Source organism: Gossypium hirsutum, chromosome D03 (assembly GCF_007990345.1).
Source record: "Gossypium hirsutum isolate 1008001.06 chromosome D03, Gossypium_hirsutum_v2.1, whole genome shotgun sequence".
NCBI classification, from domain to species: domain Eukaryota; kingdom Viridiplantae; phylum Streptophyta; class Magnoliopsida; order Malvales; family Malvaceae; genus Gossypium; species Gossypium hirsutum.
The window spans coordinates 3,316,831-3,342,249 of NC_053439.1; the positions used below are offsets into that span (position 1 = coordinate 3,316,831).

At 28.3% G+C, this 25,419-nt stretch overlaps 1 protein-coding gene across 2 annotated transcripts; it reads left to right on the plus strand.

The window, feature by feature from the left end:
- Positions 1-20,803: 20,803 nt before the first annotated feature.
- Positions 20,804-24,003, plus strand: LOC121203117 (receptor-like protein 44). Of its 2 annotated transcripts, XR_005911030.1 has the most exons (2): positions 20,804-22,042; positions 23,791-24,003. XR_005911030.1 is itself a non-coding variant. In XM_041089613.1 (1 exon), the coding sequence occupies exon 1, from the start codon at positions 21,164-21,166 to the stop codon at positions 21,968-21,970; it is 807 nt and encodes a 268-aa protein (XP_040945547.1). In that variant the 5' UTR covers positions 20,804-21,163; the 3' UTR covers positions 21,971-22,474. The 2 variants fall into 2 exon arrangements, 1 of the variants encoding a protein (XP_040945547.1); XM_041089613.1 differs by lacking the exon at positions 23,791-24,003 and having other exon boundaries at positions 20,804-22,474.
- Positions 24,004-25,419: the final 1,416 nt, after the last annotated feature.

Sequence of the window (25,419 nt, forward strand, 5' to 3'; positions counted from 1 at the left end):
ATTTTTTCAATTAATATGTATAAATTTTTTTAAAGTTACAAATTCAGCAAAAAAATACATTTAAATAATTTATAATTAGGATTAATCATCGTAAAGTTGAATCCAATCGCTAAGCAGACTTCAATAAAAATAAATCTATATAAAACCTACATCTAGTAAGACATAAACTAACATAAATATGAACTGAAAACCCACGTATTGATTATACAAAATGAGCCTCTATAATATCTCAAGGTTCTTAGAGTATTTAACTTTAGCCATAAGTTTATTTTTATAAATTAATAGTTTTTTTTACCTTTTTAAATATTTTTTATGCAAATATGTGTTAAATTTTAATTTTGTTAATTATAACTTTTAAGTTTGAGATGGATTTACTTTTTAATTTTTATATTGTAATCAATTTATTTTATATTAAAACCTTCAAAATAATTCAATGAATTCTTCGCAAGGTTATTCTATAACTCAAATTAAATATATATTTAAAATATTTAATTCTAATTCTAATTAAATTTAAATATATATTTTATAAAAGAAATCAAATATATTTACTTTTATAATTAAATTTTCATTATTTAATAATAGAAAAGGTAAATGAATAAATAAATAATAATGGTATTTTTTTAAAAAAAAAACTCTTAGGAATTCTAAATTTTAAAGGATTTATGAGATTTTTTTTTCCAAAATTGAAGGATAGATATGTATTTTTAAACCATAAAGGGTAAGCATATTTAACATTAAATCGGAGATAGTTAAAAGTGTATTTTACTATATTAATAATTCTAATTAAATGTGAATGCTCAATTAAAAAAATAATTAAAAATATATTATTTTTATAAAATAATAAAATATTAATATGAAAATATTTTCTAAAAGAATAGCGATATAAACTTTAGACACCAACTTTACTATTATAACTTAAATTTTATATAAATTTCTTTTAAAAATATATTTTTTACATAATATTTTTTCACAATATAATATTTATAATTATCATTATATCAAAATCTTAATTTATTTTTTATTTTTGACGAGTTCTGAAATATTCTGGTCAAGAATGGAGTAAAAGAAAGTCCAATACTTTAAAGGGCCTTTACGACATTTCACTTAAGGTAGTACATCTTCGCATTGGAAGCAAGAATCGCTTTCATGAACGTGCTCAAGCTCGTGGGGTCCAGCTCTTCTTCACGTGCCGTTATATTTTAATTAGGAATTTTGATTTTCTGTCCCCATTTTTTTATAGTAAAATGTGATATTCAAGTAAAGCTCTCGTAATAACATCAGTTTCAATATTTAAATTTAGTTCAAATATTTGGGAAGAAGTCTATTCTTATTTGTTCCAACCACTCGTTAATAATTTTAATTTTTTTTAACCTTGAAAATAAGATTTTAGATCAAATACAAAAACATAATATGAATACGATATTTGTAATAAATACTAGAGTACGACACACCTAATATGTAAGTAAAGAACAAAATTATGTAATAAATGCATTTATAAAAAAATGATATAAATACTAAATGAGGCTTTGATTTAATGGTAAAAGAAACAGTTTATGAATAGGTCAATTTATGTTGGATAAATTTCAAAATTATATATGAATTTTGATTTAATGTGTAATTGTATATATGAACTTTAATTTGGTGGAATTATACACATGAAACTCTAATTGTGGTTCAAATGTATACTTGAAACTTTAATTTTGATTTAATCATACACATTTAAAGAAATAAAAAAATCAATTTATTTTTATATTGGATAAATATAATTATTCATGTATGCAATATATAAATATAAAATGATGTTATATCAATAATTATGTTAATAATTTACAAGAATTGGATCAAATCAAAATTTCATGTATAAAATTGCACAAAATCAAAGTTCATGTATACAATTTGCACATTAAACCATAGTTCTTGTATAGTTTTGGGATTTATCAATGATGTTTGAACTAGATTAAGTCAATCAGTTGGATTAGTTGGACTAGGATCTAACTGGAGTATCGGTTCGAAGAATAAGTTCGAACCGATCAGATTAAAAATTGTTACTAATCGAAAACGGAGATTGATTATTCACCTTCTCAATTATTTTTAGCAAATATTTCCATCTAAATATAAAATATATTTTTTAAAAATATATATGTTAATATTTAAATCCTAGCAATTAAAATTTATTAGTATTAATCCCTTATATATGTGTGAGATAACACAAAAGGTTATTTATTAGACTTACAATAGATCAAACTCACACACCCACACACCTATTTAAACTATTACACATGCATAATCTACGGATTGATCTCACCATTATTTTGGAGATATTGATGAATATCTAACCCAATTTATTTACATGCACCAGCATGTTTTATGATAAATAAATTGAAAGTGTTGGGAAATTAAAAACAATTCATGGAAAAATAAATATGTGGGGGTTCGAATTACTTCTCCCCAACTCACTTCTATTCTCCACCTTCCATTTCAAACTCATTTGAAACTTTATTTTTCTTACATTGTGGTGTAACAGCCCGGTTTAGACTCTAGTCGGACAGTGGTTTCAAGACCACGAATCTGAATCAGAAAAATATTTTAATATTATTTTTGGTGTCTATAACATGTTGATTTATATGTGAGAAAATTTCGTGTGAAAATTTTATCGTTTGTGTGCTCAATTTTTAAAAAAAGGACTTAATCGCGTAAAGTGTAAAAGTTGTGTTCTTATAGTTAAAGGTGTCTATTAGCTATGGAACCTTAAAGTGAAGGTCCTTAACTGGTAATTATCCCATTTTTGAGATAGTGGATGATAGTGGGATGGCACATGGTGTAATTATTAATATTACTAATGGTTAGTTAGGTAAATTAGTAAATAATGTTAAATTAAAATAAAACAAAATGTATTGTCATCTTCCACTGTTCATCTTCACCGAAAATTCAAGGAGAAGAAAGCCATTGTTGGCTTTAACATTCGGCCATGTTAAAGTAAAATAAAACAAAATGTATTGTCATCTTCCACTATTCATCTTCACCGAAAATTCAAGAAGAAAGACATTGTTGGCTTTAACATTAGGCCAAGCTCTCATTGCTCAAATAGGTATGGTTTTAGCTTCGTTTTTAATGATTTCTACGTTTTTGAGATCATTGCAGCTTAATCTAGCTAGCCCATATCTCTGATTTCAAAAATGTTAAAGTATTTGAATGTTGTCATTGTTGAATGCATGAGTATTTTGATAGTTGATGATGGAAAATAAATATTTGTTGATAGATTAATATGTTTAATTAAATGATTTTTGATAAAAATGTGTATTAAGGATTAAATTGTGAAATTTATAAATTGAAGGGTCAAATTGTGAAATAAATTGAATAAATGGGCTACTAAGGACCTAAGGTAAATTTGGCCTAACATGGGTTTGTTGAAATTTTGAGTAATTTGTGTTATTTTGAAATAGGGACTAAATTGTGAAAATATAAAATCTTAGGGGATAAAATGCAAAATGCCCACATTATGTATTATTGGATAAAATTGAATGAATATGTTATTAAATAATCCAAATTTGAATTGATTAGATCAAGAAAAGAGGAGATCGGATTTGGATCGAGGAAAAATAAATTTTTTTTGAATAGTCGTCCGATTTGTTCATGTCCGTACGAGGTAAGTTCATAAGTGAATAATTGTTGTTAAATTCATATGAAAATGTATTTAATTGTGTCGAGTTGAATTTTAGTAACTATATATGTGTATGTTGAATTAATATAAGTATAGGAGAAGTAACTACGAGCTTGAAACGAATGAATTAAGTTCGAAAGCCTCGTACGAACCATAGGAATAGTTAGGATACACATGTCATGACATAAGATTCCGATATGAGTTATCGTGTAAGACCACGTCTAGGACATTGGTGTCGATTTGAGATTTACGTGTAAAACCATGTCTGAGACATCGACATCATATATGATTTCGTGTAAGACCCTGCCTGGGACAGTGGCATCGATATTTGATTACATGTAAGACTACATCTGGGACATTGGCATTGTAAGAGCTTCCGAGCTATCCGAGTATCCTTATTGATTTCGAACGGTTCAACGGACAATATCGAGAAATGAATGACTATGTGAAAGTATATTCGATTCAGGTACGTACGAAGTGTATATGATATTCAAGAGTGAAAAGTGAGTATGTTTCAAATGACGACATGTGAAATACATGACAATGAATAAAATAAATGTATATAAATGAACGTTGTGATATTTATGCTCGTTATATGAAATTGTAATGAAATAAGCTTAATTATATTCAAGAGTTCGAGTACAATGAAATTGTGGTCCTATGTTTCGAACATGGGACTTATGAAATATGAAACATGGTTTTGAGGTATGCTAGTTTGGTTTAAAAGATGATTAGATAAATGTTATTGATAAGGTTAAATTATTAAATATGTTATGTATATGTGAAAGAGTTAAATAAGCATGTTTTGATTTGTTGGTTATGTGTTTTGTATGACCGAATGTGATATATATTTGAATGAGAAGTATATGTGGTTCGAACAGTGGAATTATGAAGCATGTGTAATATGACTTTGATGTATGGTAGTTAATTTGAATTTTGAATTGATAAATGAGATTTGCTAAATTCGGCCTAGTTAAAGTGAATTATGAATATAATTAAGATGATTTATTTGTTTATGGCTTACTAAGCTTTCAACGCTTACTCTGTGTGTTTTTCCTATGTTTATAGAGTTTTAGAGACTTTCTCAAGTTGGAAGTTGGAAGTCATAGGAGACCTCATCACACTATCCGGTTATCGCTTCGGTAAATATAAGCTTTGAGTTTTTGGTTATGTGGCATGTATAGGCTAGTTTTGATATCTTTGGTTTTGAAATTTGTATATATGTATATAGCCATGCGAAAATGGCTTGATCATGATACTAATGTTGATATATATACATATATATCCAATCATGTTATAAGCTTAATTTGGAGGTATGTTTCATGTTAAGTATATTTGTGATGTTGGTTATAAGATTCGGCAATGAAAAGTGTTAATGATGATGTATAATCGGCCATGAAAATAACTCATTTTGAATTTATAATTTGTCTTGTGTAAAGGTTTGAAAGTGGTAAATGATGTGTTTTTGACATAATACATATGCTCACATAAGTTAAGTTATGTATGTGTGACAGCTTGCATATTGATTTGTTAAAGTACAGTTTGTGATGGTAAATTATGAACATATATTGTAATTTATTTGATGGTCATTTAGGTACGATTATAAATGGTACAATTAACTTTGATTCGAGTTGTTAAATTGGTTGGATTATAGGAGGATAAATTTTATGATCGAAAATATGGTTAAAAGATCGATTATGTATATGTATTTTGGAAATGGTAAAGGGTGTGTTTTTATATTTGGCTAACAATAGGTAAAATATGCTTATAAATGCCTATGATATGTTTTGTTCGTGATTTTGGTAATTAATGGTTAAGTTGTTAAGTTAAATTCTTGAGTTTAAAATGTGCCATATATGTGATTTATGAATTTGCTAAATGATAGATAGGTATTTTGGATATTTATTAGTCAAGCGGTATTGTAATTATGATATGATTTGATTTGGCTCTTATGTATAAAATTGGTAGTTATTATTTTGGTAAAATGTGCATAATTTAGTAAAACCAAATTTCATACTTGACCATTATGTGAAGTTGCTAATGTCGTATATATATATATATTAATGTTTAATAAATCATGTGGTTTGGCTTGACTTAGTAAAATGTGAAGAAGTGCATAATTATAAATAGTGTTTTTGGAAAGTATTTAATGAAATAGATTTATATGAATGGATGTCTTAATATATGATTGGTATATGAAATGAATTATACTTGGTTATAAGTTAAGTATTCGATTGCCATGATTCATTGGTTATAATGTTTGAATATTAATTTGGGTAGAGTATGAATTATAGTATCGAAGCATGTTAGTTTGGTTTAAAATTATACTAGATGCATAGTATTGAAATGATTATATTATTTGGTACTTGAATTGAAATGAATGTCTGTTATGAGTTGTATTTTGATCAGTAATGCCTCGTAACCCTAATTCGACGACAGACACGGGTTAGGGGTGTTACATGTGGGGTGTGCCTCACATTTATTGAATACATTATGGGTACTTAAATTTAGAATTGACGAGCAACGAAAAAGAGTAGAAATCTATGTGACGTCAAATGAGGAGGTCCTGGATGTTCGTCCTGACATCGAGATGATAGACGACGTCGAGACGAGCAAGGTGTAGTGCGTCAAGATGACGCAACGTCCTTGGCAACGAAGTAAGGCTACGATGTCGAGACGAGCAAGGTGTAGCACGTCGAGATGACATGACATCCTTAGCAACCAAGCAAGGCTACGACATCGTGACGAGAAGGTATGCCACATCATGATAAGGCGACGTATTTTACTCAAATACAACTACGATTTTTTACTTTCAATAGGGTTTCTTCTCCCAGTCAAACTCTATTCATCCAGGGTTATTTTAGTCATATTGGACCCATGTCCCAAGCTTATCTAAAGGGCCTTTGGAACCCTGATTAAAAACAATAAGATTCAAATAATCAAATTTGCGTTTAATATCTCTTGTGTGAGATTTTTTAAAGAGTTTTCAGGGGGAGTTTTAGAGAGAGCTTTTGTATTTGAGATATTTGAGTTTCTTTTGGGATTTGCTCTTTGTATTTGGGTTTTGGATACTCTCCATCGTTGTACTATTTGTTTTGTTGCTTAGTGAAAAGTCAAACCCTCATTTGCCTATGGTTTTTTATCCCTCAATGAGGGGTTTTCACGTAAAATATTTGTGTTCATTCTTCTCTACTTTTACTATCTTGTTGTTGATATGGGTTGATCCCCAACTGATATCAAAGTCTGGTTTAGCTTTTACAGATTGACTCATTTAGGATGACATCAATGAGATTCGACATTGAGAAATTTGATGGGATCACAAACTTCAGTTTATGGCAGGTTCAAATGACATCAATTCTAATTCAAAACAGCCTAAAGAATGACATTACCGATAAAAAGCCTGAAGGTATGGAAAAATCGAAATGGGAAGAGCTTGATGAAAAAGCTCTACCTACGATTTAGTTATATCCCATGAATGATGTACTATAAGAAGTACTTACAAAGAAAACAATGACCGCTTTATGGATGAAATTAGAAACCCTTTATATGACAAAATCGTGGCCAATCGATTGTTATTGAAGCAACGCTTGTATATGTTTCTTATGGATGAGAGAATATCCATTAAGGCTCATATTAGTGAGTTTATTGCACTTCTGAATGAACTAAAGAACGTCGAGGTTAACATAGATGACGAAGATCAGACTATGTTATTGTTGTGCCATTTACCCCATTCGTATATGAGGGTTGCCGAGAGTGACGAGGATGAAGAGCAGAATGCTGAAGTAGAAAATGCTACTATAGTCGTAGAAAAATGTGATGATTTCTTACAAGAAAGCTCCAAACTTACGTCCAAATGGATCCTAGATTCGAGATGTTCTTCTCACAAGTGTCCCAATAGGGGCTAGTTCTCCACATACAGTTCAATTGAAGGTGGAGTTGTACATATGGGAAATGACTCATCTTATAAGGTAATTGGTGTTGGTATCATTCTGATTAAGATGCACGACAAGGCAATTAGGACACTATCAGATACCAAGCATGTGTCTGATTTAAAGAGAAATCTCATCTCTTTGGGAAAGTTGGATTCGAAGGGTTGTAAAATCAAAATCGAGTCAAACAACATTAAGGTGACTCGTGCGCTATCATTTTGATAAGAGGTTGAAAGAATGACAGTCTTTATGTTCTGCAAGGATCAACGGTTAATGATAAAATTGCAAGTTCCTCGTTTGTTAAAGAGTCAGATTCGACTCAATTGAGGCATAAACAATTTAGTCATACAAGTGAAAAAGGTATGACCGTTTTGAATAAGAGAGGTTCTCTTTAGTGTGCAGGAGTTGGAAAAATAGAACACTGCTTTCATGAGACGAAAACTCAAGTTTGTTTCGATTTGGTAGTGTACATGAAAAAGACTAAAAGTTTTCCGGTTTCAAAGTTCAAGTAAAGCTTGAACTCAGTTAGAATCCTGCAAAGTTCGAGATAGGCCCATGGTAGGCTTTGGCAAAGGAAGTATGATAAATGCAAGTCAAGATGGAGATTTGTGGTGTGCCCCGCATTTAGTGAATACATTGTGGGAACTTAAATCGAAAATAGACGAGCAACCAGAGAAGAGCAAAAATCCACGCGACATTAGGACGAGGAGGTCCCGGACGTCGTGACAACAGGCGACGTTTGGACAAGCAAGGTGTAGAACGTCCAGACAACGTGGCGTCCTTGGCAGCCAAGCAAGGCTGCAACGTCGTGACGAGCAGGTAGGCCAAGTCACGATAAGGCAATGTATTTTGCTCAAATACAACTACAATTTTTTACTCTCAACAAGATTTCTTCTCCCAGTCGAACTCTATTCATCCAGGGTTATTTTAGTCATATTGGACCCACGTCCCAAGCCTATTTAAAGGGCGTTTGGAACCCTGTTTATAAATAATAAGATTTAGAGAATCATTTTGTCAAAAAAAAGATTTAGAGAATCATATTTGTTTTTGATATCTCTTGTGTGAGATTTGCTAAAGAGTTATTTGGGAGAGTTTTTGAAAGAGCTTTTGTATTTGGGATATTTAAGTTTCTTTTGGGATTTGCTCTTTGTATTCGGGTTTGGATGCTCCCTATTGTTGTACTTTTTGTTTTGCTGCTTAGTGCAAAGTCGAAGCCTCCTTTGCCCGTGATTTTTTATCCATCAGTGAAGGTTTTCCACGTAAAATATTTATATTCATTCTTCTCTACTTTTACTATCTCGTTGTTGATATGGGTCGATCCCCAACACACATGTATATAAATATTATACACTTATATATGTAATAGGTTATCCAGTACATAATAACTTTTTTTCTAGTTTTATTTAATAATTAATGTGTGGTAGAAAAAAATACATTCGATGTAATATAATTAATTAATTTATATTTAATATTTATGTTCAATAATTTTAATTAAAAATAATAAAAATTAATTAATTATAAAAAAATATTTTAATTATTATTTTAAATTATAAATTATATTATATTCTTAATATATTATGTGCTAAACATAATATATTTCTCAATTATTATGTATAAATTTTTTTAAGTTGCAAATGCAGCAAAGAATGTCTAATAATTTATAATTAGGATTAATTCGTATAAAGTTCGACCAGACTGATAAGTAGAATATATACATATCTATATCGGAATAACATAAATTAAAATAAATATAATCATGAATCAAGAACCCACGTATTGTTTACACAAAGTGTATGTGCTAAATGTTTAAAATTGAATTTAATTAATTTTACCTATTAACTTTGGGATAGACTCAGTTTTTTTTTCTACTGTAATCAATTTATTGTCCAATGAATTCATCGCAAGGTTACTCTATAACTTAATTAATTATATATTTTATATATTTATTTTTAATTGAAATCAAATATATATTTTATGAAAATAATTAAATATATTTAATTTCTAACAGTTCAATTTGTAATTAAATTTTCATTATTTAATAATAGAAAAGTATAAAAAATACATAGACAAACACAACAACAACAATAATAATAATGGTACTTTTTTTTTTAAATTACTTAGTTAAGGATCCGTTTCACACAAAGAATAGGTGTTTTTTAGAAAAAGTTTATTTTATAAATATCACAAATCGGTTCGATATTTAAAATTTTAATTTTTCATTGTTGAAGGTTTTCTTGAAATTAGGTTGAGGCTTGTATCACAAATACTAAACTTTTTGTGTCCATTAATGGGGGATTAATTGGTTACTTTACTAAGGCTAGAGGAGTAAGGCAAAGGTAACCATTGTCCCCTTACCTTTTTTTTCATGGTGATGAATGTGCTTTCAAGTCTATTGAATTTGGCAAGTTCTTTTAAAGTTTTTAAGTATCATCCAAGTGTAATTTGCAGACGATTTATTTGTATTTGCTAAAGGTGCTACTAAATCAGTCACTGCTGCTAGAAATGTCCTTGAATTCTTTTATCAAATCTGGGGGCTGCAAGTGAATAATTGCAAGAGCGACATGTTTAGTTCTGGAGTTAGTCAAGTTGAATTGTAATGTATTGTTGAGGCTATGGGTTTCAGATTAGGTACCTTACAAGTGATATCTTGGTGTGCCATTTACAGCAAAAAGCTTAAGGAACAACGATTGCAAAGCTTTGGTGGATAAATTTACTGGATGGACAAGGAGTTAGACAGGAAAATATCTTTCTTTTGTTGGTAGATTGCAACTGTTGCGATCAATTATTTTTAGTTTGCAGGATTTTTGGTACAGAGTACTATTGATTCCTTCAGAAGTTGTTAAATCTACGAGTGAATTATGCTTCTTTTCTCCTTTAGAAAGGAGTGGAAAGTTGTTGGAATATTTAATATTTTCCGAATATATATAATATTTCAATAGTTGTAAATGAAAAGTCACAAGTAATCTATAATTATGTCACTATTAACCAATAGTTCTTACTATTCATAATGGTGAGTTTTGTCTCTTATAATTGATATGTTGCTCGATTATTAACAAAGAGTTATGATTACTGAAGTTGATATCTATTGAATAATTATATATATTGTTAAAAGATGTAACTATTCATTTGGATAGTTATATCTCTATGAATAGACATGAAAAATCTTATAAATAAGAGTGTAATTTCATACTAGAAACACCAAGAGACAAACCAAAAACATTAGAAACAAAGTATTTTGCTATTCCATTACCATCTTTTATGTTCAAGGATTGTTTCATAAAGAATATACAAAAGTTCTTCATAGAAATTGATACTTTTTTATGCTTCACTCAATGCTTAATAGACTGTTTCTGGCAGTGCAAGGGTTTCATTGTATCCTCAAAATTCTTTTGCCAATAACTCTTCATAAGATATCATTATATTTTTTACATTTATATTTATGAAATAGTTTCTTGTGAGTTGAAATTGGTAAAAGTCTTTTGAAAAGTACTTATCAAATTCATCTTGAGTTGGACCCAAAAGCTCATAATATATGTTTGTCAAAGTTTGATATTGTTGACTGTTTTCTTCAAAATGGTTAGATTCTCTATTTATATCATACGATTACTGTTTATGGATGAGACGTCGTAGGTAGATCCCCATGCATGCCAACACGTACCCTATTCTAAGGTTAACACGTGTTTTCTAGATGAGAGGTCGCCTTCGTAGTGGTGACAACCCACATCGTCCGGTCTTATATAAGGATGCGAACACCTCACGTGCGAACCCTGTAGACTACGGGTCAGGACCCAATCAAGTATCTAGGTAGCGGGTTGGTAATGGCGAATATCATAATAGATATGTAAATACTATCGAAACCACTTTTTGAAAAAAACAAAAATTTAGTTATCGACTTATTAAAAATGAAAATTGGAGTCGCCAGCAATCTTTATTGTAGGTGTGATCGGCTCACCTTGAAAATGATTTTGGTCTACGAAATTTTGAGAAACAAGTTCGGGAGTCGTTTACGCATCATAACGCCCAAAATTGGTACCGAATTGATTGTTTAATGTCTTAGTATCGAAACTTGAAAAGATTTTAAAATACGATCTCTTTAAATGAAAATCTAAATAATTGAATTAGATAATAAGACGTACCCATTTCAAAGAAATAAACAATCACACTCAGTGAGTTAGAGTGCAATAGTTCAATTTTCAAAGTTAGATTTGTCCTTTTTTTAATTTTAAAATTCATGTTTTGAGAAGGATATTTGATTATTTAGGTCAATCGAGAAATCAGAATCCAATAAGTTAGGGTTTAATTTTGTCAAAATTCTTAAACATCAAATATTGCCTTTATTTTAAAGTTGAGATAACAAAATGTCATATCCAGTAAGTTAGGATCCAACATTTTGAAATCTCAAAAGCTTTATTTTGAAATTTATAGTGTAATTGCAAAATAAATACTTGGTTGTCTAAATTCATTAAAAAGAATTGACGCCCAGTAAGTTAGGGGACAATTTCCTCGAGAATCATGAATACCGAGCATTCTTAAAATTTATGAAATAAGATGATTTTAATGCTTTTGTAAAACATTATTTTTAAAACAAATATGGTATAATTGAACACCAATGTACAATGTAATAGGATAAATTGCAATCTAATCATACACAAAAATATTAAGCAAACAATAGATAAATTCAAACAAGAATAGCAACAATAATTTTAAGCACATTAAGCAAATACCAATATTAACAATTGAAAATTAAAAGAATTAATAATCAATTTCAAAAGACATTAAGGTAAAAAAAAATTATATCATCTCAACAATAATTTAAAAAAAGTAACAATACATTTGAGTTTGGAAGTAGATTTAAAAGAAAATTAAGAATGATGTTAAATAAAATAACTTTATTTGAATGAATTTTAAAGTGAACATTATAAGATGTAACTAGAATAAATATTTCATAAGCATATTGTAAATAATAATATATAATAATATACATTGGAATGAATGCAATATTGGAATATTTTGAATAAGTAGAATATATAGAAATTTGTTTAAAAGAATATAACTTGAAATCATTGATAGATTATACAAATTAAATTATTATAAAAAATAATATCATATAATAGGAACACATGATAAAATATTGATGTATCGTAATGAAACAATGTTTTAATAATAATATAACAAATCTAAAAAAACAATGCATGATAACAAATCTAAAATACTAAAACAAAGAATTTGATTTACAAATAAAAATAAATAAACAAAATTGAATGTCGTTTTTTTACAAAAAAAAATTAAAATCACGAAATATACTAATAATAAATATGAAAAGAGGTAAGTAAAAGATATAACTAATATAAAAAACAAAAAGAATACTAGCAAATATTAAAAAAATTATAAAATTAAAGAAAGTACTAAAAATAATAGTAAACATAACAAAAAATCAAGATATTTGAAGGTTTATATTTGCAATCGATTCAAAACCCAGGGACTAAAACAGTAATTAGACGCACAGATCTGGAAACTCAATTCTCACCAGCGAAAACGACGCCGTCTAACCATGGATCTAAATGAAATTGGACTCAAATATACGATATGAATTAAAATATTTGAATAAAATCGGATTGAAATAGTACAAATCAAAGGGGACTTGTCGCGCAAATAGACCGATGAACGAAAGTGCGCGGATCCTGCCCTCGGGTCGAGTCACCGCGCGGGTCTCAACTTTGAACGACGCCGTTTTGAGACCATTGCATTGGCGTCAAACGACGTCGTTTCTTATGATAGTTATAAGCTAAAAAAACCTAAAACGATAACCCTTTTTCATTTTTTTTTTAAAAACCTAACAGAGAGTGTTCTTCAGCACCGTAAAAATAAATGGTTGGCCATGAAATATGCTCAATTGTCATGACGGTAATCGAACCTCTAATAATATGATTTAAAAATAAGATAAATAACCACAACACATCACACCTCATGGTTGACTTACATCAGTAGGATGTTTTAATTTTGTCCAAGCATAACATGTACTAGACATCTAGTTCTTGAATTTTCTTTTACAGGAATAGGTTTTGGTCTTATTATGGTCATATAAAATGGAATTAGATTCGAAGAAAGATTTAAAACAAGGCCCAAAGGAGCCCATGTTTCATCTGCTTGTATTGCTTACATTATGTTAGACTTCAATAAAGGTACCATAAATGTCTTTATATTAGGAGTTAAATTATATTTTATTCACTCTATTAAAAAATAGATAAATTAGTCCATATATGTTACATCAAAGTGTAAACTAGTTATTCTATTAAAAATTTCATGCTAACGTACGAGACCAATTTTTAACTCTAGAAATAGATGAAAATTTTAACAAAATGATCAATTTACTCTTTAATATAATGTACATGAACTAATTTACCTTATTTTAAATAGCAGAGAAATTAGGTAGGCCAATAAAAAATAGAGAGCCCATATGGTAAAACGTGATTATTCTCCCACTTAAAGAAATATTTGGGCTAGCCCTACAAAATTCTCACGAAACGGCCCATCAATAAATCAAAGCCCATTATATTCAACCGTTTTCGAATCATTTAGAATGCCAATCAATTTTGAATAAATTTGACACAACATAAAAATATTAAATAAATACAACACAATCATATATTTGCATTTTATATATAGTTTTAAAGGTGAAATAAAAGTTTGAAAATAACTCAACAAGTGTTGAGTGTAGTGATAAAAGACGTTGCATTTTTAAGAAGAGGATGTAGGTTCAAACTTTAGAGATAATATTATAAAAAGAGACAATCATAAACTCAAACACGGATTATAAAACAAACATGAAAAAAAATCTTAAAAGAAATTGCTTTCAAGGAAACATAAAAAAAGGGTAAATTGTACTCAAAATTACAAAATGGTCAATGAGCTAGTTTTCATTTAAGTCACTGAACCGTTAAAATCGTTGATGTATGGCATTCTTTGTTCACACCACCTACACCAATCAAAAGCTCTCATTCCTCTTCTCTTTTACAATTCAAATTTTTTTTCATGAAACAACTTTGAATATCACGAATTTGCGAATCAAAATCCAAACAACTTTCTTCTCTGATCTTCAACACTAACTGTCAGATAGACTTGGATCTAAGGTATGTTTCTTCTACTCGTCGATGGGTACTAAGCCACCGTACCAGTCGTCAAATTGTCGCTTGGAGCTCGCTAGCCAGACTTTTTTTTAAATAAAAACTTAATAGCCAATGACTTAAACAAAATTTTTTTGAATAATTCAATGACTTAAATAAAAATTTCTAAATAATTCAATAATAGTGATAATTTAGTCCACTTGGATGTAATTTTCTCAAAGAAAAGGTTATGGTATGCGTAAGTGAGATTGAATTGCAACTCACTATCTCAAACAAAACCCAAAAGAAATGTACAGTGGCAGCATTATATTAACCATTCAAAAGAGGTGGTAACTCGCCAATCAACCCTCAACATGACTTATCCCCAAAAAGTTGGTATGCCATTGTCTTCCATGTATCAATATTGGTACATTTTCAAAATGTTACATTCAAATTACTCGCTAAAAGATATTCATGGATGGGAACAACTTTGAAAGAAGATGCGTTTGTAATAGACTTTTTTGAGTTGGACTTATTCATCAATGCTTAAAGATTAATATGATATTTTCAGAACTGTTGAGTGTTTTTCTCTATATCTCACGTAGTAGTATTCGTATATTTATATGATATGGACATTGTTTATTAACATGATATACTAGTTAGGTAGACTTCATGCATATAAACACATATCCTATTCTAAACTAAACACGTGTTTATAAGGTCTTATATGAGCTTGACCTATACATGTAACCCCGTGGGAAAGTGAGCTCGTAGGCGAGCCAATCTTGCGAGCTTATTATAATCCGGCCCAAATTCACTTGAGCTTTGGGCCGATGATGGAAATTATCCTAACAGACTCATATTTTGAATCAAGTAAAGCTTAAATAATTAAATATAATATTAATATTATTCATAAAACTGAACTGAATCCGATCTAATTCGACCCATAAATATTTTTAATTTATAAATCTATTTTACTACTTAAAATGGGTTTTTTAAGAAAAAAATATTTTCTCACTACAAACATTAAAATCTTTCATACCATATGTTAGTTAGTTGAAACTTTTATGGTTTATTAGTATTAATTAGTGTGCTTTATTTTGTTTTGGGTACCAACAAATGTACCAATTTAATTTCTTTGAGATAAGATTAAGAAACATTTTTAAATTGAAAAGTCGGCCTTGACTTCTTTTTTAATCACGATTAGTTTAATAAGAATATAAAATTATATGAATTAAACCTAGCTGGAATCACATAGCATTGTTTAAGATATGGTGCTTTCCGACTAAACAAAATGGCTGTATGTACATCACAGTTTTTATGGTAAAATTAAAAGTTTAAGATTTTATTATATATTGTAATAATAAAATATAAAAAATATCATCATAATATAACTTATTTAATAAAATAAATAGTTTTAATAAAGTAAATTATATTTTCAATTTGGTACTCAAACTAAACATCGTGTGGTTCAATAAATATTTGACTCGTGTACTTCAGTAAAAAAACATAAGTACTTAATTGGAATAAAAGAAAAACTTAGGTGTCAAATTGAACATTTAAGTCAAACCTAGGTACTTGTATGGGACAAAGAAAAATTCAAGTACCAAACTGAACATTGAAGCTAAACTCGGGTACCAAATTGAAAAAAAAATTCAAGTACCAAATTGAACATTAAAGTGAAATATAGTTACTAAATAGTATATTAACCCATTAATACTTTTTCGTATCTTATTTGATATTGTCGAATTTAATGTTGTGTCACATCCAAGTGTCCACGAGTGCATCTCTCGCTCTTTTATTTCTTTACCACATAGGGGCACTTGATTCGTTGAATATTAGATTACATTCTATAATAGGATTAAGGGTGGAATATGAGACTATCTTGTTTAGCTCATTTGGTTGGAATGTTTGATTCAAGTGTTTAGTTAGCAGGATGTAAGATTACTTAAAAACATATTTTATTCAATTATCCTTATTGTAGAAATTGTATTTTATTTAACAAGTTTAGTACCTTTAATATTTTTTAATTTTAATTTTCATAAATTTATGATAAATTATTACAATTCTTACATTTTTATTACAATTTATATATTAATGAGTAAATATGTATAATTATAATAATTCATAAAAAGTGATTGCAACCCCAACCATAATTATAGTTATAATCATAATTAATATATTAATAAATTAATTATTGAATAAAATATAATGATTATAATTGTAATATATGATATCTACTAATTCACTATTAAAAAATATTTTTATATTTTTAGTTAGCCTTAAACTTTATTTAAGAAAAAAAAAGTCTAAATTGGTTAGAATAATAAAAACAAAGGGTAAATTGGTCCAAAATTTAAGATTATGCCTGTAATCTAAGATTACATAAGGAAATGAGCCGTAATGAAATTACACTATTATTACGATATCGCCAGAATGTAGAAATCCAAACACCACAATCTCATTCTGGAATGTAACATTACGGGTCGTAATGTTACATTTGGCGAACCAAACGCCCCCATAGATGTATAATTGGGAATATATATATTGGCCCTTGAACTTGTCCATTTGTACTTAGTTGGTCCATAATTTTTTTATGGACCTAGTTGGTCCCTGAACTTAGATTCCGTAAACTTGGTTGGTACCTTCGCACTAACACAATTAGTTTGTGCTAATGTGATAGTGTTAGCCAATCCGGTCGTGCCACTTAATAGTCTCTTAGTACGTCACACGGTAAACATAAATTTAAAAAAATTAAATATAAAAAATATATATAAATTAATTAAAAAAGTATATTTTTTTCACATGAAGAATAGACTGAGACAAATGGTTGTATAGCTACCAAGTTCAGGTACTAAGGTGGACCTTGTTGCCAAGTTAAGCGGCCAAAACTTTTATTATTCATTTTTTTATTTTACTGATAAATAAATGTATTTATGTGGTAAATTAATTTCATATTTTTATTAAATATATATTATGAAATTGAGGAGGCTAGGGCTCCCTTTTAATCAAAATGATAAGAAAAAATATATTTTTATTATTAAAATTATTTGTTATTGTGTAAGGGCAAATTTGATTAAATTGATAAAATGAAATGGTAAATTATTATAGAAGTAATATTTCAAGCAAAACGTAATAGAGATAACATAATATAATGGAAAATATTAATTTTTCCAGACTTGTAATAAATATATGAAGTTGAAATGTTACTCAAAAGATATATTAAAGAACTTGAGAATTTGATTCATTAATTTTATTATTATTATTATTTTGTTTTGGTTTAAGTAAAATAAATCTAAGTCATTAAAGATTCGATAAAATTGTCGAAAAATAAAATCTTAATACAATTGGAAATGTGATACTATCTACTCAAGATAATACCTCATGAAATTTACATTCCTTGACCCCAAATGTTCCCCTGCAACTATTTTTTTTTCGTTTTTTCTCGATATTCAATAATCGTGTTGGGTTTTAACTAAATTGAAAGTTGAGTCAAATAAAAAGTTAAACGGGACTTAAAGAATTTTTGTTATTGTTTTTCTACGATCACAAAACTCAAACTTAAAATTTTACTTAACCAACATAATTAATATTTTAATTGGTAAAAGAGAATTACCTTAGTGTAAACCCACTCAACACAAAGAGTGTTTAGTTTTGAAATTTTTAGCTCGAAAAAGAATGATTAGCAAAGCAATCAATATCAATTAGGACAAACCCCACTTTAAAAATTGTCTTGAAATTCTTTTGCCTCATTCCCTATTCAAAGTTATCAAAATTGCCAAATGTAAATCTCACATGAAGATGAGTCATTATAACCAAAGATATGAATGTGATATATCACATTCTCAAGCATGCGTTGGCTTTGCTTGGTCTCACCAATTAGGCATGCCTAAGCTATAACTATTATTAGTGTTTGCCTCCAAAAGCTTGGCTTTTTTACAACGATTTTGACAAAGTTTTATTATGAAAGTAATGGGTTTGCAGAGGACTCTCAAAGGAGCCGTAAACACACCTCCCACTGTTTTCAATTTTTTTATTATATCTGTTTTTTAATAAAATATTTAAAATTATTCATAATCTCTCCAAATTTATAAATAGGAGGATAATACACTTCAGCACACTTCAACACATGTTCTCCTACATTGACAATAATATTTATATCAATTAAGTTAAAATTTAATCGATTTTTTTAGTGATTTTTAATGATGATTAATATTAGGCACGCTTTTTTTAATCCTATTATTAAAGGATTGATAATATTAAAACTTAGTAATAAAAGAATGTGTCACATTAGTCAACGAATAAGCTAATTAAGTGATGTCAATTCATGTTGGAAATGTTTTTATTTCAAATGGGTTAAATTTTTTTTTAATTTGAGGGTTATTTTTATATTGGTATCTGATTTTTTTTAAATTGGGTTGAATTTTTTTGTCTAAGTTAGTTCACGAACTTGGTAATTGTTCTCATATTAGGGTTATATTTATTTTGGTCCAAGTTAGTCCTTGATTTCCTAAAAACGTTACAGTTTAGGCTCCAATGTGGAAATACTTGTCAAGTTTAAGTCATAATATGGAAACAATTGTCAAGTTCAGGAACTAATTTAGACGAAAAAATTTCAAACCCTAATGTGGGAATAATTGTCTAATTCATGCCGCAATACGAGAACAATTACCAAGTTCAAAAATTAACTTGAATAAAAAAATTCAAACCCCAATATAAAAATTACTACCAAGTTCGCCCTAGAAGAATAATTTAACCCTTTTCAAAAAGGTTGGCTTATTTCATTTTGGAGCTAAGGACAATATACTAATAAGAAATTTTCATTTAATGAATATTAATGGCGATTTTTTTACTCTCTAATTTTATAAAAAAGTTATTTTAGTCATTTATTTAATTTTTCGTTTCTTTTAACTATTGAATTTATATTTTTTGTCAACTCATCCAAAAATGAATGGAAAAGTTAACATTTATTAACTTTGTCGACGTGGACATACCATGGATTGTCACGTAAATGATACATCAACATTTAATTAATTTTTTAAAATTTTAAAAATATTAAAAAATTATTTTTAAATAATTTTAATGATTTTTAATTTTTTTAAAATAGTTTTTTAAAATTTTTTAAAATTAATTAAATACTAATGTACCATCCACATGACAATTAACATGTATGCAATATCAATAAATTTAAAAGACGTTAACTTTCTCAACTTTTTTAGACAAAAAAAATGCAAGTTTAAGAAATAAAAATGATAAAAATTTAAATGAAAAACTAAAATAATTTTTTTAAAGTGGAAAGACTAAATAAATCATTGTACCTATATTTATTTATTAATTGGGTTTGAAATAGATTTAATACTCATTTGAAATAGATTCAAATTTAGGAATTCATCTTTTCGCTTTAAACCCAAATTTAATCTAACATAATATGACAATAAAAAGCTAATGAACTAAACTCAAACTTAAATTGTGTTGAATTCAAAATCTTTTAGTGTTGAATTGCTTGTCAATTATATGTTAAACTACAACAAAAAAAAAATTAAAAAGTATAAAAAAAGAAAAAAACAGAGATGGTAGCACAAATTTGTCATGCAATTCGGTACTCTTTTTAAGTTTATAAGAACTTATTTAGAGAGTCTTAACGATATAATATTTGATTTAATTTCGAACTTGGTCTTTTAAGAAAACATTATTCCTTCCTACATGGTAGTCGAATACATTAAAATTCTTGAAAAGTGGTAAAAAGTATCATAAAAATTTTTGTACTAAGAATCGAATTATATTTTGATATTTTATTTAAAAATAAATAAATTAATTTTTATACATTAGATCAAAGATTAAATTGATCTTTTAGTAAAAAATTTAGAAACTGGTATTTACATATTAACATGATGTATAAATAACATATTATATGTAATTATTTGATTATTCCTAGCTTAATTAATTTTTATCAATAAAAATAAATAAAATTTTAACAATACGGTGAACTTACTCTTTGATTCACCTTAATACTAATCCAAGTCAAATCAAATCACTATAAGAATTAGGCACCATAGTCTTTATCAAGCAAAAGTTCTTTGGCAGGCAATCTCAAAATCCCTCAATTCCTTACTCTTCACCCGCACCCCCACCAGGCCACCCCCACCGTTCCTTGAACGTATCAATCAATCCCTCGACGACAACACAACAACAAATGCCTGCGGACCTGCTGGTTCCCTATAACTCAATAGCTTCCCTCAACTCAAATCCCGTATAGTCACCATCCATCCTTACCCACCTAAACACACGCTTCTCTTTCTCTCTCTAGCCAAACCCCATTTGCCCCCTTTTTTCCCGTTACCTTTTTGTTTCTTTACATCTGCCTATAAGAAAAAAGTTTTCTTCTTCATAACCAAGACAACATCCAAAGAACCAAAGTTCAAACCTTTAATCTCAAAGATCCCCCCCCCCGGTTTCTTTTTTGTTCTTTCATGGGGTTTGTAATTCTTTTGCTGCTAACCTTTACTACACTTCCATTATCTTCCTCAGATCCAAACGACGAAGCTTGTTTAACTCAATTAAGCCAAACCTTGAAAGACCCTTTAAACAACTTACAAAACTGGACCAAATCCACCTTTGCAAACCCTTGTAGTGGTTTCACATCTTATCTCCCTGGTGCAACTTGTAACAATGGTCGAATCTACAAGCTTTCCCTCACCAACCTCTCTCTTCAAGGCTCTATTTCCCCATTTCTTTCCAATTGTACCAATCTTCAATCCCTTGATTTGTCTTCAAACTCCATTTCAGGTCCTATCCCTCAAGATTTACAATACTTAGTCAACTTAGCAGTACTCAACCTTTCATCTAATCGCCTTGAAGGAGAGATCCCTCAACAACTTGCATTATGTGCTTACTTAAACGTCATTGATCTTCATGATAATTTACTCACTGGTCAAATTCCTCAAGAATTAGGCCTATTAGCACGGTTGTCAGCTTTTGATGTTTCAAGCAACAAGCTGTCAGGTCCAATACCAGCATCATTAGGTAATAGGAGTGGGAATTTACCAAGGTTTAATGCCACATCTTTTGGTGGAAATAAGGATCTTTATGGATACCCTTTACCACCTATGAAAAGTAAAGGGCTATCAGTTTTGGCCATTGTTGGGATTGGATTAGGAAGTGGACTCGCGAGTTTGGTTATTAGTTTCACTGGGGTTTGTATTTGGTTGAAAATTACAGAAGAAAAAATGGCTGCTGCTGAAGAAGGAAAGATTGGTCAGTTCATGCCTGATTATTAAAAAAAAAAAGAAGAAGAACAAATATCATTGAAGATCATTGAGCTTAAATTCAAAAAAGAAAGAAAATCCCAGGTATGTTTTTCGACTGATTTTTTTCTTCTTCAACAATGTATATAAAGTAAATTCAAACATGATCCTTTTTTTCCCTGTACTGTTCAATTATGGTGCCAATGGCTTGAAAAAAAAATTTTGGTGGGGACTGAACTGTAAAAAAAATGAAAATGAAGAGTGAAACATGATTGCATTTATTAAAAAAAAATGTAGTTTTAACAAGTTGGGGTTACTTGTGGGAGTGTAAATGTGTGAGCTGGTGTGCATGGTGGGAGACCAGACCAGGCCAGACCAGCATTCTCTTTAATCACATGCCTATGTGAAAATTTGTCTCTATCTGTTATTTTTCTTGCAACAAAAGTTAACTACTATTATAGCTTTTGGTCAATGGCTTAAAGCCAACATTCTGGATATTGGTTCTTTATGAAATTCAATTGCTTCATGGGTTTGATCTTTGATGCTTCAACATTGATTCAAAATTGAAATATGGCAAAATATTTTTTATTATATTATTATATTATTATTAATTATTTTTTTTATCATTTGTCAAAATATGAAGTTGTCAAATGCCATCACATTATTGGTTGTTAATGCCACAATAGCATATTTTAATGGTGTTAGATAATTACCAAAAATACCAATAAAATCACAGGTACTAAATAGAAACAAATTCAATGTCCTACTATTGAAAAGAAACAAAAATGGAGACCCTTTTTTATTTTACATTTGCATAAAATTGGGAAATTCAACCTGAAGAAAGAGGGAAAGATATTATGGAAAATTCATATTCCAAGGCGTGTGAAAATTAAGTTATAAATTTTATTATTTTTTATAAGGATTAAATTATAATTTTATTATTCTAGTAGGGTTAAAGTATGAATTTACTACATGTTACTTAAAAATTTCAATTTTAAAAGACTTAAAAAGAAATAATTTCCCAAGGACCAAGCTTAAAATTTTAAATTTTTTAAAAAATATTAGGGGCGTGCGAAAAAAATACTGAATTGAAAAACTAAATCTTTTCGATTTAATTGATTTATTCTGTTAATTTTCGATTTTGACATTTTAAATAGAATAAACTGACCAAGGCCAAACCCGCAAGGTCATAAATTTATAACTTATTTATATATCTAAGCTCAAATTTAAATCTTAAACTCAAATATCTACTAAAACTTAATACTTTTAAAGTAGAAAGCCATTAAACCCAAACCAAATTGTATTTAATTCTTTTTATAATATTTATTTTAATTTTTATTAATTTATAGCCAATGGAAACACAAGTAAGGATATGTTGGACATATAAGAAAATAAATATTTTAAATATTTTTATAATGAATTTAAAATTAAAAAAATTAAAAGTGATACGATATAATAAATTGAATAAAGAAGATAATTATATAAAAAATTAAAAGAAATAAAATATAAGTAGCTCATTTAAAATTTATTTTTAATTCAAAAATAAAATTGAAAAATCGAATCAAATTAAAATTAAAATTTTGATTTTGATTTATTTGGTTTTACTCTCTAAATCGATTAGATTAATTTAATTTATTCAATTTTGAATATGAAAAAATTCAACCCATACAATGCACACCTCTAAAGAAGGCATGTATTGAGTGTATGTAGGAGTAAAATTTGTGTTTTCCAAGGATGAATCAAGAAAAAAAATGTTGAAATTAAAGTTAAATATACTTAATTATGGCTGCTTTTTAAATTTCTTTTTCTTAAGGTATTTGAAAGGAATTGATTGGGTTTCGAAAAAATTGCAGTGGCACCAAAAGCAGCAGAGGGATGGATTGGTCAAATTAGCTTTCAATCCTCTCATTAATGGGGTCTTCCAAGAATCGCATGCATCTCATCATCATTGCCTGGACCCCCTTCTTTGCTTTTGCTTTATGTTACTGTTGTTTGGAATCTGGAAAAAAGAAAAAAGATAAAAAGGAAAATTATTTGTTTGTTTTTCTCTTTGATTCATTTGAATCCATTGTTTCCCCATTTTAATTTTTAGTCCCATGAAAGTTTTTTTATTAAGAATTAGATTATATTTTGTTTTTTTATTAAAAAATAACATTAGATTAAAAAGTAAATTAATTATTTTTATTAACAATTTCATTCAATTCTACTGTTAAACTTCGACGTAGCTGATAACTACATAATCACGTGTACCTCATGCTAAGGTACTAACGGTAATAATAGATGAATTTTTTAACAGAAAGATCATTTTGCTCTTTAATCTGACGTATATAAACTAATTTACTCTTTTTTTAATAAAATAAAATGTAATCCTACTCCTAATATAAGGTCCTTCATGATAATTTTACCCTCGATATTATTTTCCAATCCAAAAGATTTTAATATTTGGTAACCACATTGGGTTAAAATCAATAAAATAATGAAATTGATTTTTTTTGTTTGATTAGTTTTATTTTTCTTTTTAAGATTTATTTATTTGTATAAAAAGTTACCATTGTAATTATAAAATTTCATGAGTTGATGATGCAACTATTTTCTATTTTTTTCCTATTTTTAATATTAATTGTAGTTTTTAATATTTTTATTGGGTATTTATTTATTTGAGCTTATATATTGAGTTTTTTTTTAAATGATATCATTATAGGTTTTGATCATAACTGTTTTTTTTTCCCTAGAACTACCCATAGCCCCTCCTCAACCCATAAATGGGAGGATAATGCATTTAAATGTACTCAAACTCACGTCTTCTTGCATTGACAACAATGCTCTTGTCAATCGAGTTAAGACTCAACCGGCAATTCATATATTGAGTTAAGTTGGGATTTATATGAGCATTGGATTTGGATTTAAAATTTATTAGTTAAAAAATAAGTTGATTTATTTAATTTAAAAATTCAAAAATTAAAAATTAATCAAATGATGTGAAAATTTATTATTTTAATCGAATAAAGTGAAAAATCAACTCACAACTTCGCTTAAATCAATTAACTAATTTTTTAGTCATCCCTAATAATATCCATATTCTTTCGTAATTTGTTAATTATTGTTTTTTTTAATTTAATTATTCAAACAATTACTATATTTTTTTGGGGCAGCATTTTAGAAGAACATGTTAAATTTTATATCAATTTTAAGTGTATGTAACAATCCTAAACCCAAAAACATTATTAAATTATTTTTAATTCAAAACATTGGACTATGTACCTCAGAAAAATTGATAACATTGGGCTGTCAAACTCAATAAAAATAAATGAGGCTAAGACCCTGAAACAAAGCCCTCATATTCTCAAGGATTAAATTGAACCAAGAACATAAATTAGGTTTGTTTTATTAGAATGCTTAAAAAATGATAATTTAAGTTGATTCAACTATAAATATAATGATAAAGTTAACATCAACTACGAGTAGGTCAATATCAAAGGGTG

Coding starts and splice junctions, on each gene's coding strand:
- LOC121203117 (XM_041089613.1), top strand. CDS start 21,164: ATGGGGTTTGTAATTCTTTTGCTGCTAACCTTTACTACACTTCCATTA.